At 42.4% G+C, this 14580-nt stretch overlaps 1 protein-coding gene across 1 annotated transcript in view; it reads left to right on the forward strand.

The window, feature by feature from the left end:
* Positions 1-14580, forward strand: part of LOC114667524 (sialic acid-binding Ig-like lectin 14) — a 31859-nt gene that overhangs the window by 15499 nt on the left and 1780 nt on the right. Inside the window, exons 6-7 of the mRNA XM_028822848.2 lie at positions 1636-1735; positions 12656-12911. Of these exons, the coding sequence (XP_028678681.1) occupies positions 1636-1735; positions 12656-12911 (356 nt within the window). The remainder of the gene's footprint in view (positions 1-1635; positions 1736-12655; positions 12912-14580) is intronic.

Below are 14580 nucleotides of genomic sequence, written 5' to 3' on the forward strand. Positions count from 1 at the left end.
AGTTGGGCGTGGAGCTAACAACACCACCTTGTAAAATAGTTACCATTACAGAAACTACAATGAGCAAATCCATCAACAACAGGTCCATAACAGTTCTCTGCCACTATGGCAGTATGACCACCCCTGATGAAAGCCGAAAGGAAGTCTGTGGTGCAATGGGGGGACTGCTTGGGCCAAAGACCAAGATCCGCCTGGGAGCAAGGAATGTCCGAACCATGTTCGAGACCTCCAAGACATCACAAGTCCTCAATGAAATGAAGAGATACCACCTGGACATCCTGGGGATTAGTGAAAGTCACTGGAAGGGCTCCAAACGCCAAGCTCTACAAGATGGATCCATCATTCTCCACTCAGGCCATGAAGCGCCCATACACATGGAGTAGCCATCATAATCTCCAAAGAGAAAGCTAAGACGCTTAAGATGGCTTGGACATGTGTTAAGGATGGAGCAAAACCGCATCCCAAGAGTTGCCTTAAGATGGACACCACCTGGAAAAAGAAAAACTGGAAGACCCCAAAACACCTGGCGTAGAACGATGGTACAAGAGCTTCAAAAGATGAACCTGTCATGGGGAGAAGCACAACATGCTGCAAAGGACCGCAGGCAATGCAGGGAGCTCATTGAAGCCTTATGTCCCACAAGGGACGAAGAGGATGGATGTTTTATGCGCTAGCCGGAGAGCCTGCCCAGTACCCTGTCATTGAGAAGCTCCACACCTGCTTTCCCAAAACAAAATGCCTGCTTGCTTCTTCAGAGAACACGACGACTTCGACTCACAGAAGTTCAAAACAAAGCAAGTGAAAAGGCAGGAAGGCCCTAAATGAATGGTGTCCTTTTTAAAGCTCTTTTAGGCCTTGACTTTTCATAGCTAAGAGCACTAAAACTGATAATGAAGCGTATTGATTAATCCTTGATCAAAATTCTCTACACTTTTAGATGAGACAACTCTCAGAACAAGAAACATAAAAGAGAAAACTACTGACAGGCATCTCTTGCCCGGCTGGGATGCCCCAATAATAGAAAGTCCGGGGGAGAGGGCACATCCGTTACCTCCTCTGGATCACTAGAGGGCAGCTCCCCCTTACCCCTGGTGTGCAGCAGTGCCACGGGGTTTGGAGTATGGAAGTTCAACCCTGCTGGTGCCCGTGGCCACTTACCAGGGGGCGCTTGGATAACTGCTGAGCCCTTGGTTGGCAGCACTTCTGCCACACTCAGAAGTAGATCCTGGAGCATCTCTGGGTGCCATATAAAAGGAGCCAGCAGCCACTACTCCTGGAGCCAGAGTCAGGAGGAGGAGGAGGAAGAGTGAAGAATTCAGAGAGGAAGAAAAGCCTGCGTATTGCATATTTGGTGCTATGTATGGTACCGTGCTGTGAAGTAGGAGGCAACAGAAAACGCTTCTTCACTGAAGAATAAACGTGTGCTGTGTTGAACTTGGACTCTGTTTCTGTCTGTGTCAGAACTGTAGGAGCCGTACGCCCCCTGGTGGTCCACAAGACACATTCGAGACACATCCAGTTGTCTAAAGTACCATTCTGAACTCTCAAGAGTAAAAGATGTTTTTTTCTCCCCCATGGCTAATCACTGCTACTTGGTTCGGGCTAATGTCTCTCATGCCATTGTCATCCCAACAGGTCACTCAAGCAGCCCAGCCGCTGCCATCGTGGTGCCCTTGCTCTTGGTGGCGGTGATCATTGTGATCGGAGTCCTACTGTACAAGAAGAGGCCACTCAGGTAAGTAAAAAAAAACCACAACAACAAAAAGACCCTTCCACTCTGCTCAGAGTCACAGGTAGTGTCACCATCGTAAACAGAACACAATGAGGCTCATAAAGGGTCTCGGGCACCCATAGGCAAACCCTGTATATTGAAAGGGCGCAACTGAGACTAGCCGCATTTTGACGATTGAGTCTGCCCCAATTAAGATGATGGGGTCTCCAGTTAGGATGTTTCCTGGTTGGAAGAGGAGGACACAGCTGGGTTGCTGTGACGTCATAGATGGTATCACGTCAGGGAAAAAAGAAGAGATACCGTTAACTGCTTAATGCCCTCAGGTTGCCTGGGGTAAAATTGGCACCAAACTAAGCCTGTAAATTGCTCCCCATGCGCATGTGTGTGACATCATCTGGGGGGGGGGGGGGGGCACTGCCCAGAAGAAAAGCAGTTATGTCCACAGTTTCAATCAAAGAGTTAATAAATTCAATTCAGCTCAGATTATTTTTGTATGGCGGCCTTCAGCGAGTGCAGGCTTAGACTCCTGGTACACGTTTACGGGAAATGCATTTTGTACAAATTGTTAACATGTCATTCATATACATAAAGATTGACATTTGTTCAAAATGTTCCGGTGTGGTGTTGAGATGTCCCTCCGCTGCTCTCCGGTCCCAATCCAGGTGGATCGGCGTGTGGTGTTTGCGACAACGCGTACATTCAGCGCATGCTCACACCGTCTCTCTCTCTCTCTCTCTCTCTCTCTCTCTCTCTCTAATGCCACACAGTCCTCGGCACGTTACAAAAACCTTGACTTGGGTGACATAAATGACATTAGCAACAGAGTGGAATCGAACCTACGATCTTAAAGTGAAACGTATAGCATTCATTCAGGTTTATATCTCATTTCAGAAACGTGTGAGGTACTGTAAATGAGCTTTTGTCTATTGAAGATTCGAATCGCCAATCTTTTTTAGAAAAGCCGAACACTGAATCAATTTCGCCAAATCACACAAAATAGTATTTCGCCAAATTTGTACATAAATGATGACATATTGGAAAAATGAAAAAAAACAAACATTTGATTCAACGTCCAACACGCTGGCCACTTGACCAAAAGCTACTTAACTATTATCATATTGAAGTAATTTGACAAAACTTCAATATCAATTAATCAAAATTATTTTTTTTTCTTTTAATTAATTTGTTTGATCGAAAATCCAACACGCTAATCACTTGACCGGCACCGCTCATTTTTCATATATATGTGGGTTGGCTAAAAACACTATATATGTGCGTAATCGCTAAAAGTATGATATAAGTAAATGAGAAATTTTAATTTGACGTACCGGGAATTAACATACAGATCCCGGGTCAAAACTAATGAACTATTGCATTGTCACTGGAGATCAGCATGCATGAAAAGTTTGAAAGAAATCGGTTCGATTAAAGTGGGTAAAGAAAATGACAGCAAAAATTGACCCAGACAAACAGAGACGACAAGTTGCATAAAATTGTGTAATAAAATGGTGTAATAACAATAATAATAATAATAATAATAATAATAATAATAATAATAATAATAATAACTTCTTGCAAACTCAGCATCCGTTTAACTCCAGCATCAAATCAGGCTACTTCCCACAATGCCACGCGCAGCAGGTGGTGGCAGTCCGCTGACGTAGGAAGCCCATGGTTTGCTGGGAACTGGAGTTTACTGCTATGAAACGTACCATTCTGTGCGACTCCAGTTATGGAGTGGTTTCAAAATCACCTTGACAAAGGATATTTAAACGTGTACGTTTTGTGTATTTTTCCCTTGTACTTGTCCGTTAGCCGCTTCTGAGGGTAAAAGCAGATGCTGAGTACAAATGAGTGAAATGCTGGGAGAGTCGCGGTGTGTGTCTCATAACGGAGTGAGGCCGTCACATCAGCTCACGTCTCCTGCTGCTGCCTGAGGTAAGTTAATCGTAAAAGTAAAACTAAGATTAACGGGAGAGCAATAAAGCTACGTAAGTCTTGTTCTGCGCAGTGAATAAGTGTCTACTTTTAAGGATCGATCCCGCATTTCGCGTACGCTGTCATTTATCAGCAAAGTTCCACAGCAAACTGCTCTCCATCAGGGTCCGTTGTTGGCGAAAAGTTTCGCTTGAGAATTTTAATACTTCATTAGACAATTCAGTCAAAGCTTTTACGTATTATGAAATGAGAATTATAGCGCCTTTAGACAGGCTTCAAACTCCTTCAGTTTTCACATTTTGCTATGTTACAGCCTTGTTCTATCTTCGATAGATAGATATGAAAGACACTGTATGACAGATATTTTTTTTCCTGATTCTTATTTCCGTATTAATTCGTTCAAACAGATTATTATTATTCCCAACCCCCTTGTAGTCCAGTTGTTATTAACCTTTTTTAACTAAAGTAGTGTAGTGACCTCAACATGTCAGGTTCGAAAAGGAAGAAACGCAGATGGACGAAGTAGAGATTGCAGAACAGTTTACTGGAACAGTAAAAAAAAAAAAAATACACGATTGTAAAAGCAAAAATGACCGACTTTTAACCTTGAACTATTTACAGCTGGCCGTGAGAATCACCTTTAATAAACCCCCCAAAAATGACAAGAACAACAAAACCGCTGACTTCACAGGCATCAGCACCTTCACATCCCACTCAGCCCTCTCTGGCGAGCCATCCGGAAAAATAAATAAAAATCTCTCCGCCCCTCCGTTCAGGGCGCCGCCCCTTTTCCTGTCAATCATACCAGCAGCTGTCAGTCCTCCGCTCAGTTCTTCGCGACGCTACAGTACATCATTCTTACAAATGCCATTCATCGGGAGTGCAGTACGAATATAATATAGGCATAAGAACCATTTATTTTATGAAGAGGCACATTATAGTTATCCATCCATCCATCCATCCCGCTATATCGTAACTACAGGGTCACGGGGTCTGCTGGAGCCAATCCCAGCCAACACAGTGCAAGGCAGGAAACAAACCCCAGGCAGGGCGCCAGCCCACTGCAGGGCACACACACTCACAAGGGACAATTTAGAATCGCAAATGCACCTAACCTGCATGTTTTTGGACTGTGGGAGGAAACCCACGCAGACACGGTGAGAACATGCAAACTCCATGCAGGGAGGACCCAGGAAGTGAACCCGGGTCACCTAACTGCGAGGCAGCAGCGCTACTCAATGCGCTACCGTGCTGCCCACATTATAGTTATATCAACTTTAAATATGAGTGCATTCACCCTATCCCGTGCCCTCATAGCTTTGGTGTTCATGCAGCCATTTACAGACTGGAGGTAATGGTTAAGTTAATGTTACAGTGTCGTTTTCCTTTAGACCATGATCTCATCCAAGAATTGGGCTTAACATCATTCCTTTTGAAACACAGAAATCTATCACTGTCATTTAAGTTTCATACAAGATTAACAGAGTAATTCGTCAAGTTTTGTAAATCCGTCCATTACACCCTAGAGCACGAGTGTCGAACTCCGGGCCTGGCTGCAGGTTTTCATTCTAACAATTGACCAGTTTTTCACTGCTAATTAACTTCTTTTCCCTTCATTTTAATTTCCCTGTTTTTAAGGATTGAGTCCTCTGAATGGATTTTTTTTCTTCATTAATGACAACCAAACAGAAATGAGACATGAAACGAGCCGACAGATGACCAGCTAAACTGGGGCTTCAAACTCCAACCAATTTCACTCCAGCCAGTTCCTTAATGAGAAGGCAATTCCTGCTGTTAATTAAGTCCGTTTTTCAATTCCATGGCTTGCTGTTGCTCTCATTCTGCCAGAGCAGACATTTCCAAAACTGTTGATTTCCTGTTTTTTCTCAAAACATTGTCAAAAGGTTTTGGTGACCTGAGAGATCAACATTACTGTAATAATAATAATAATTATTTGCATTTATATAGCGCTTTTCTCACTACTCAAAGTGCTTCGCAATTGCAGGTTAAGGGCCTTCCTTGCTCAAGGGCCCAACAGAGCAGAGTCCATATTGGCATTCGAACCAATTGCCAGTGCAGATCCCTACCCTCAGAGCCACCACTCCGCCCTCACCTTTCTTTATGTTCAGATAATCTGGTTAGCTGGTCACATGGCAGCTCGTTTTGTGTCTCATTATTGTTTGGCTGCTAATTAAGGAAAAAGAAAGAACTAAGGGGTCTGAGTTGAGTTAATTAAAACAAAGGCAAAAGAAGTTAATTAGCAGCAAAAACAGGTCACTAATTAAGAAGATGGTTAGAATGAAAACCTGCAGCCACTGCGGCCCTCCAGGACCGGAGTTCAACACCCCTGCCTTAGAGTCTTGATGTTCCCTACAAAGACGAGAGAATGTTTCTGGATCTTTCTCACAAAATGCACATTTGTCATCAGTTTCAATCTTAAATCTGTGTGCAATAAAAAAAAAAAACTTTAACAGGTTAAATCATATGTGTCAATTTAAAAGAAATCTCTTCTGCCTTATCCGTGATATAATATTTGTCAGGTACTAACGGTAAGTTATTCCAGTCACTACTTTCAAACACAGCATTCCATCTCAGAACTACAGTAGGAGTAAATGACTGGCAAATAACAGTCCTAATATGTTTCTTACTCCATTTGGGTGTTCGAATATCAATTCCATCTAAAAGAATGGATGAGGTGAAATCTGTGGCATCTGCAGTGGAGACTCCATGATAGCCCACCAACTGAATAAGGTTTTGTGGGGGGGAGAGCTTTTCTTGTCATTCCAGACTCATAAGGTGAGATTGTCCCGCTCTACTTGCTGATACATTCTTCATAGCTCAACAGTTTTTGTTAATAATCCGCTTCACACATTTTTTTTCCCATAGGTGTTTTAAAAAATCTAGATTTGTTTTGAACTTTATATCCTTACTAGCTGTCCCCTGAGGCTGCACCCACATAGTAGTGAAATGGGACAAACTTTAAAAATCAATAGACATTGGCACTGTATCTGATTGTGTTCAGCTCTGACAGGAGAGCGCCCCCGCATGGGGAGAAGAGCATGTGGCCTGTAATATCTCTACCAATCATCAGCTACCCTCTAAAACACATGGAGCTCTGATCTCTCTCCCAAAAACGTCAAACGTTACTCCTTAACAATCTCGAGATGATAATGTCTGCTGAACAAACAGGTACTGCTAGCTAAGCGGAGGCGAGGTGGCGAGAGGTGGCAGGAGGCAGAGCGACTCGAATGCAGGCTGGCGTGTGAGTGAGGAGGGCCCCGCCCATCTCCCCACTCCTGAGGCCACGCCCCCTCAGCCCGCAGTGTCTCTCTCTCTCTCTCTCTTGGATTCACACAAATAAATCGGTCCTGCCAGTGAACGGTGATACTTGGCACGATGAGAGAAGTCGCAAAATCAACCAGAATGTTCAAACAAATTATAGAAAGAAACCCAATCTAAATCCATTAAGTAGTTCTCACATGAAAAACAGACAGACAGACAGATGTTGGATTTTATATATAGAGAGATGACTGTAGTAACCTTTAATTGAACCATTACGTGGAAAATAAAAGGGCCTCTCTCAGAATCAACAGGCTATTTTTCAAGATAGTAAAATCCAAACCCGATCTTGTCAAGCTCCCTTTTCAGTCTGCAAGCAAGAACTTTATAATCGATATTCAAAAGTGTGATTGGTCTCCAATTTTCTAGACTTAAAAGATCTTTATTTGATTTTGGTGTAAGAGTAAATAAGCCTTGAGTCTTCACAGAAGGCAACTGCCTCTTTATAAACTCCTAAAAGAGAATCAATGAGTGGATCTTGAAATTCCTTATAACATTCATTTGTGAAGCTTTCATTCCTGGGAGATTTGGTACATTTAAGATTCTTATTACTGTTTTTGGTCTCTTCAATTGAAATCCTCTCCTTACTTCTTGACTGGAACTTCTCATCAATGCGTGAATATTGTTTTCCAGTGATGTTTAAAGATTTCATTAATAGAACCAGTTTTACATGAATAAAGTGGACTGTAAGATTCAGAAGTATATTTTGAAATATCTTCAGGGTTCTGAGTTTCAATCCCCTCTGTTTTTAGTTTATCTATTGATAATAATTCACCATTTTTATTTTCTGAATTATAAAAATATTTTGAATTAGTTTCTCTAGCCATGTGCTCCTTGATCTTGTAAAGGCCCCGTTCCTCATGCATCTAACTGCAGTTTCGATAATCTACATTTATCATTTTCATCGATATTGTTTTCATTAAATAGAGAAATCATTTCCTCAGTAATTTCCTTTTCTTTCATCTTTTTAATTTGAATCTTTTCTTTCCCTCTTCGTATACAGTAGCAAGCAGTCTAATTTCAAACTTTAATTCCCAATATTTACAAAATGTTTTGTTCAAGTGACTCCACTGTAATAGAATGATCTTCCTGAGCTCTGCCTTAGATACGTGTCCTCCACGAGTTTATTATTACATTTCCAGTAGCTTTTATTAACATTATTTAGCATTCCAACTTCTAAATCCAAAGCCAGATACAGTACATCGCTTTCTGATTTGTTGACATTGAAAGTTCAACTTTTTTAATGGTGACATCAGAGATTAAGTGATAATCAATTCTGGGCTGTCTAAGATGACTGTCAGTGCTCCCTGTCAAGTGTCTGAGACCAGGGTGGAGTGTCCTCTGTGGGTCACCGACTCCAAGTGCTAGGCATATTTCTTGAGAAATAACACTAGATGACAAACAAACAATTAGACAGATAGATAGATAGATAGATAGCAAGATAGATAGATAGATAGATAGATAGATAGATAGATAGATAGATAGATAGATAGATAGATAGATAGATAGATAGATAGATAGATAGATAGATAGATAGATAGATAGATAGATAGATGTGCAAGGTACTATATAATAAATAGAATGAAAGGCACTATATAACAGATAGATAGATACTTTATTAATCCCCAAGGGAAATTCACATATTCCAGAAGCAGCATACTGATAAAAACAATATTAATTAAAGAGTGATAAAAACACGGTGCAAGTTAAAAAGTGCAAGGTGGAGAGTGCCAGGCAGGTATAACAGACAATAACTTTGTGTAATGTTAACATTGACCAACCCTAACCCCCCCAAAGTGGAATTGAAGAGTCACATAGTGTAGCGGAGGAACGATCTCCTCGGTCTGTCAGTGGAGCAAGACGGTGACAGCTGTCTGTCGCTGAAGCTGCTCCTCAGTCTGGAGATGATCCTGTTCAGTGGATGCAGTGCATTCTCCGTAATTGATAGGAGTCTGCTCAGCACCCGTCGCTCTGCCACAGATGTCAGACTGTCCAGCTCCATGCCTACAATAGAGCCTGCCTTCCTCACCAGTTTGTCCAGGCGTGAGGCGTCCTTCTTCTTTATGCTGCCTCCCCAGCACAGCACTGCGTAGAAGAGGGCACTCACCACAACCGTCTGATAGAACATCTGCAGCATCTTATTGCAGATGTTGAAGGACGCCAGCCTTCTAAGGAAGTATAGTCGGCTCTGTCCTCTCTTGCACAGAGCATCAGTATTGGCAGTCCAGTCCAATTTATCATCAAGCTGCACTCTCAGGTATTTATAGGTCTGTTCCCTCAGCACACAGTCACCTCTGATGATCACGCGGTCCATGAGGGGCCTGGTCCTCCTAAAATCCACCACCAGCTCCTTGGTTTTGCTGGTGTTCAGGTGTAGGTGGTTTGAGTCGCACCATTTAACAAAGTCCTTGATGAGGTTCCTATGCTCCTCCTCCTGCCCACTCCTGATGCAGCCCACAATAGCAGTGTCATCAGTGAACTTTTGCACGTGGCAGGACTCCGAGTTGTATTGGAAGTCCGATGGCTGAACAGGACCGGATAAAGCACAGTCCCCTGCGGCGCTCCTGACCACAATGTCAGACCTGCAGTTCCCGAGACGCACATACTGAGGTCTGTCTGTAAGATAGTCCACGATCCATGTCACCAGGTATGAATCTACACCCATCTCTGTCAGCTTGTCCCTAAGGAGCAGAGGGAGGTGGGGTGTCTCTCTATTGTCTCGTCAAAGACAGAATTGAAATCCCCACCTGAAATGATTTTATTTTGTAAAATTGGTGTGATTCTTCTAATTTAAATTGCAAATGTTTAAGCAGTGCCCTTATTAGTACTTTTAACATTAGACACATAAATAATCCCTAATAAAAACAATCGGGAGTGCTCTCCACTAGACTTTCTCGTATACTCAGATATGGGGATGGATATTTGAGGAGTAAACCGCAAGACAAGGATTAACAAAAACAAATCAAATCAAATTAATAATTTATTGAACAATTATTATAAAAGTGAAGTTGAATAAATCAGACTCTGCAGATGCATGAATAAAATAGAACCACTTCCGGTTAGCGGAAATAGTCCAAAAGTTCATCAAAATCTACATTATGTACCGAATACTTGTAGGCAAAATTTGGTGGACCGAAGTGAAAGCGAAGTCAAGTTATCTGTTTACACACACACACACGTAATTTTTTTCCATTTATCGTTGAAATTGTATTTATTGTCAAAATTCAATAAAGAGTATAATAATAATAGTAATTTATTATTATATGTAAATTACTTTGTTGCTAGCTTTTAATATTGTTTGTATTGTTAGAGTTGTTACACCGTTATGATACTGTTCTATAAATTTTAAACTACCATGCAGCTTCTTGTTGTTTTTGAAGTGAACGAATCAGCGATTCTGAGATTTAAAGCGTTTTGGTGAACTGAACGAAGTGAATCACTACTTAGGATCATTTTGCACCTCACTGCTGGCTCTACACTTCCAGTTCCGGTTCACTCAACTGCATTCCAGGAAAAATAAACAGCTACTGAAATAAGAAAAGAATAAAAACAATCCATTCAAATGAATTAGAAGATATTTTTTTGTTGCCTGATACCTATGGGGCCCCGTATATGAATTAAGCATTTTATATGAATATTTAATATAATTTATATTAAATAATTCAGAGATGATTTAACATAACATAGGTTATGTGCAGAGACTACACCATTTTATATAATAGACTTGAGCTTTGGTGATATGCGCTTTGAGGGGTCCCGGAACCACGCACCCTTTGCTTCGTCTTCTTCCTCTTCTTCTTCATTAGTCATCTGTCTTTGGATTGCCAGTTCCTCCATCGTACTCTTCTCTTCATTTCTTTTCGGTAGTCTAACATGTCCCGCCTCGGCCATCCTCTTGATTTCTTCCCCTCCATTTTCCCCTCTTAGCACATGTCCCATCTAGTTCTGTCGTCGTCTTCTCACTGTTTCACGTGTGCTCCTTTCTTTACTGCTTCTTTCCAGCACTTTTTAATGTGATCGTTTATCCTTTCAACTGATCGTTTCCATCCTCCTCCATAGCCACACTTCCAATGCCTCCCATCTATTAATGTCCTTTTTCTCGATGTCTCCATACGAGGTAACTCTCCAGATTGCTGTTTTTCTTCTTCTTTTCTTCAGTGTACTGTTTGTTAGCCATTTTCATTTCACATTGAAGGCTGCTGCTTTTCCCATCGCTGTACTTATTTCTATTTATTTCCCATTTGGAGCTGTAGGCGTGGGTGACTGATGTTGTTTCTTGTGCACAGTGGATGGTTGGTATTAGCAGACTTCTACGACCTCTGTGTTTGGAGAGCTGGCGCCTTCACAAATACAAACCGTGCCCCTATGTGCACATACTGCAGGCAGGATTCTCATACAGTAATCCCTCCTCCATTGTGGGGGTTGCGTTCCAGAGCCCCCCGTGAAAGGTGAAAATCCGCAAAGTAGAAACCATATGTTCATATGGTTCTTTTTATATATTTTAAGCCCTTATAAACTCTTCCACACTATTATAAACATTTCCCGCACAATTATACAGCATAAACCCTTTGTATTCTCTTAGATATTAGGTAAGATTCGTTGAAATTATGTATGTAAACACAGTTTATATACAGTGAAACTTAAATATTAATTTAAAGATATCGAGCGTCTCCGATATCACATATGTTACAGCCATTAAGACAGACAGGCCACCAGCAATAAATACGTACAATGCAAGAAAAATTGTATACAGTAAAATGTGTGTACAGTGACACTAAACTATGTACATGTAATAAGTACTGTACGTAGATAATTAATTATGGTTACTCACCAACAATGACACTTGTCCGATAACGATGAGTTTAATATTACTGCACAACAAAGGAGAGCGTTACAGCTCTTCTAAAGGAGCCTCTTCAGGCGACTGTTTAGCATCGCCATTGTTCTCCTTCCAGCACTCTTCAATCCAAATCCCTAAAGCAGATTCCATCCAGACGACTACCTTATCACGTCCACTTCCAACTCGTTTTGCGCCCTGGTTAAAGTACACTGCGGGTGTAGATCTTATATGCTTTTCCTCCTTTTTAAATAAAAAGAATCGTGGACTCATGCCGTAATGGTGTCCTGCAGCGGTGTAGCTGTTCCCTTCCTTCAACATATCCAAAACTTTTACCTTTTCTGCAATCATTTGCATCTTCTGTTGGCGCTTGGAAGCAGTAGCAGGAGCACGTTAATGCTGAATGAGTGAGATGAGACTTCCTGGTTAATGCAGCACTCCGTCGCTGAGCCAATCAGCACACAGGAACTTTAACTGTGTGCTCTGATTAGGTAGCTTCTCAGTCATCTGCCAATAGCGTCCCTTGTATGAAATCAATTGGGCAAACCAACTGAGGAAGCATGTACCAGAAGTAAAAAGACCCATTGTCCGCAGAAACCCGCGACGCAGCGAAAAATCCGCGTTATATATTTAGATATGCTTACATATAAAATCCGCGATAGAGTGAAGCGCGATATAGCAAGGGATTACTGTACTTATACAACCCAGTTAAGGGGGTCCAAATTTCCTACAGGTTACCCAAGTCACGGAATATACCGGAATGTCATGCCATGCTTATATTTTTCTAACTTCTTTATCTTTCTTTTCAGGAGGAGCATTCAAAATGTCTTCAATGAGAAGCCTTTGAAGAGTAAAGAGTTCACTAAAGACGTCAAGCCCAAGGTGAACGGCTTGTATCTACCGATGACCACCAAGCCAAATAAAGCGGCCGCCACAACTGCGCCTGCCTCACATCTTCAGAACAAGCCCATCAACCTCCAAATCGACAAGCATCATGGTGAGGACGATGACGACGACAACAACGACATGATATATGCAAACGACTCGTTCGCCGGAACAGGCCAGGTAAGATGGCGTCACAGTTGTTGTGATTCACAGGTGTTATGAGCTTTTGTGTTTTGTCACTTGAGTTGATCGTCAAAAAGCAGAAATTCAAACAGAAACAAGAATCTTCATGAAAGACTCCACCAAACTTCAACGCACCTCCACCTGAGCTCCTGTTCTCTGGGACTTAAAGAGCCGACGGAGGATTCGGGAGTGGTGACATGAGGGTGGCTCCGCCTCTTGGGGTGCCACCCACAGAAGACACACAACGTGAGTGTCTGTAGAATGTTGTTAGAGTAGCTGGTGGAAGATGGGCTTTCCTCAGCCTACGCGAGAAGTAGAGCCGCTGCTGGCCTTTCTTGGTGTTGTGGGACCAGGTGAGGTTCTCTGCCAGGTGGACACCCAGGAATTTGGTGCTATTGATGACCTCCACAGTTGAACCGTCAATGTTCAGTGGCAGATGGTCACTCTTAGTCTTCCTAAAGTCAACAATCATCTCCTTTGTTTTGTCTACATTCAGAGACTTGGCTTTACACCAGTCCGTTAACCGCTGTACCTCCTCTCTGTATGCTGACTCATTGTTGTTGCTGATGAGACCCACCACAGTCGTGTCACTGGCGAATTTTATGATGTGATTAGAGCTGTGCGTTGCTGCACAGTCAGGAGTCAGCAGTGTGAACAGTAATGGACTGAGCACACAGCCTTGAGGGGCTCTAGTGCTCAGTGTGGTGGTTCTGGAGATGTTGTTTCCAATCCTGACTGACTGAGTTCTCTCAGTCAGGAAGTCCAGAATCCAGTTACAGAGGGAGGTGTTCAGTCCCAGCAGGCTCAGCTCTTCTGTCAGCTGCTGAGGAATGACCGTGTTGAATGCTGAGCTGAAGTCGATGAACAGCGTTCGAACGTATGTGTCCTTATCGTCCAGATGAGCGAGAGCCAGATGGAGAGTGGTGGCTATTGCATCATCTGTTGAACGGTTCCGGCGGTAAGCAAACTGCAGGGGATCCAGTGAGGGGTTTTGATGTGCCTCATGACAAGCTTCTCGAAGCATTTCATAATGATGGATGTGAGTGCACCGATCTTTCTTTTCCCCACTTAACAAGGTCATTAGGGTTTCCCGCGAGCTCTATTGTATCTCCTCGTTATATGCTTGAATGTAATCTCTCCACTGCACCAGAATGACTAAAAAGAAAGAAAACTTCTGACTTGGCAATTGCAGTCGTAGTGAGGCGCTATATACTGTAAGGTGCATTACTGTTGGTATTAAGGGGTCAAGGAGGTGCTTAAGTCCACATAGAAAACCTTTATGGATTCACTTTTTAATGCAACTTCTATCTTGCTCTGTTTTATATAATTGTATTTTATCTTCGTATGTTATATTCTTTTAAACTGTAAAGCATCTCAGACCCTTGTTTCATAAGCAGGCATTAAAATTAAACCCTTAACTGCTTCCATTCTACGCGTAGCACCTTTCCATAATGAACATCACCTCAGGGTGCCGTATGCGTACCTCAGAATCGTCTCCATTGTTGTTCAGCCGGAGGAGTGAATCACTTGGGGACTTTGCGGTGGGCATTTGACCTGCTGTGTTGTGCATTCAATGTCCACACTGGCCACTAAGGGGTGCCATTCTCCCTCGGTTCCACAGTGTTTGCAGTCCTTGCCCAGGACGAGGTGGCACTGCAGTGCCCTG

The sequence above is a fragment of the Erpetoichthys calabaricus genome, chromosome 17 (genome assembly GCF_900747795.2).
Source record: "Erpetoichthys calabaricus chromosome 17, fErpCal1.3, whole genome shotgun sequence".
Lineage (NCBI taxonomy): Eukaryota > Metazoa > Chordata > Cladistia > Polypteriformes > Polypteridae > Erpetoichthys > Erpetoichthys calabaricus.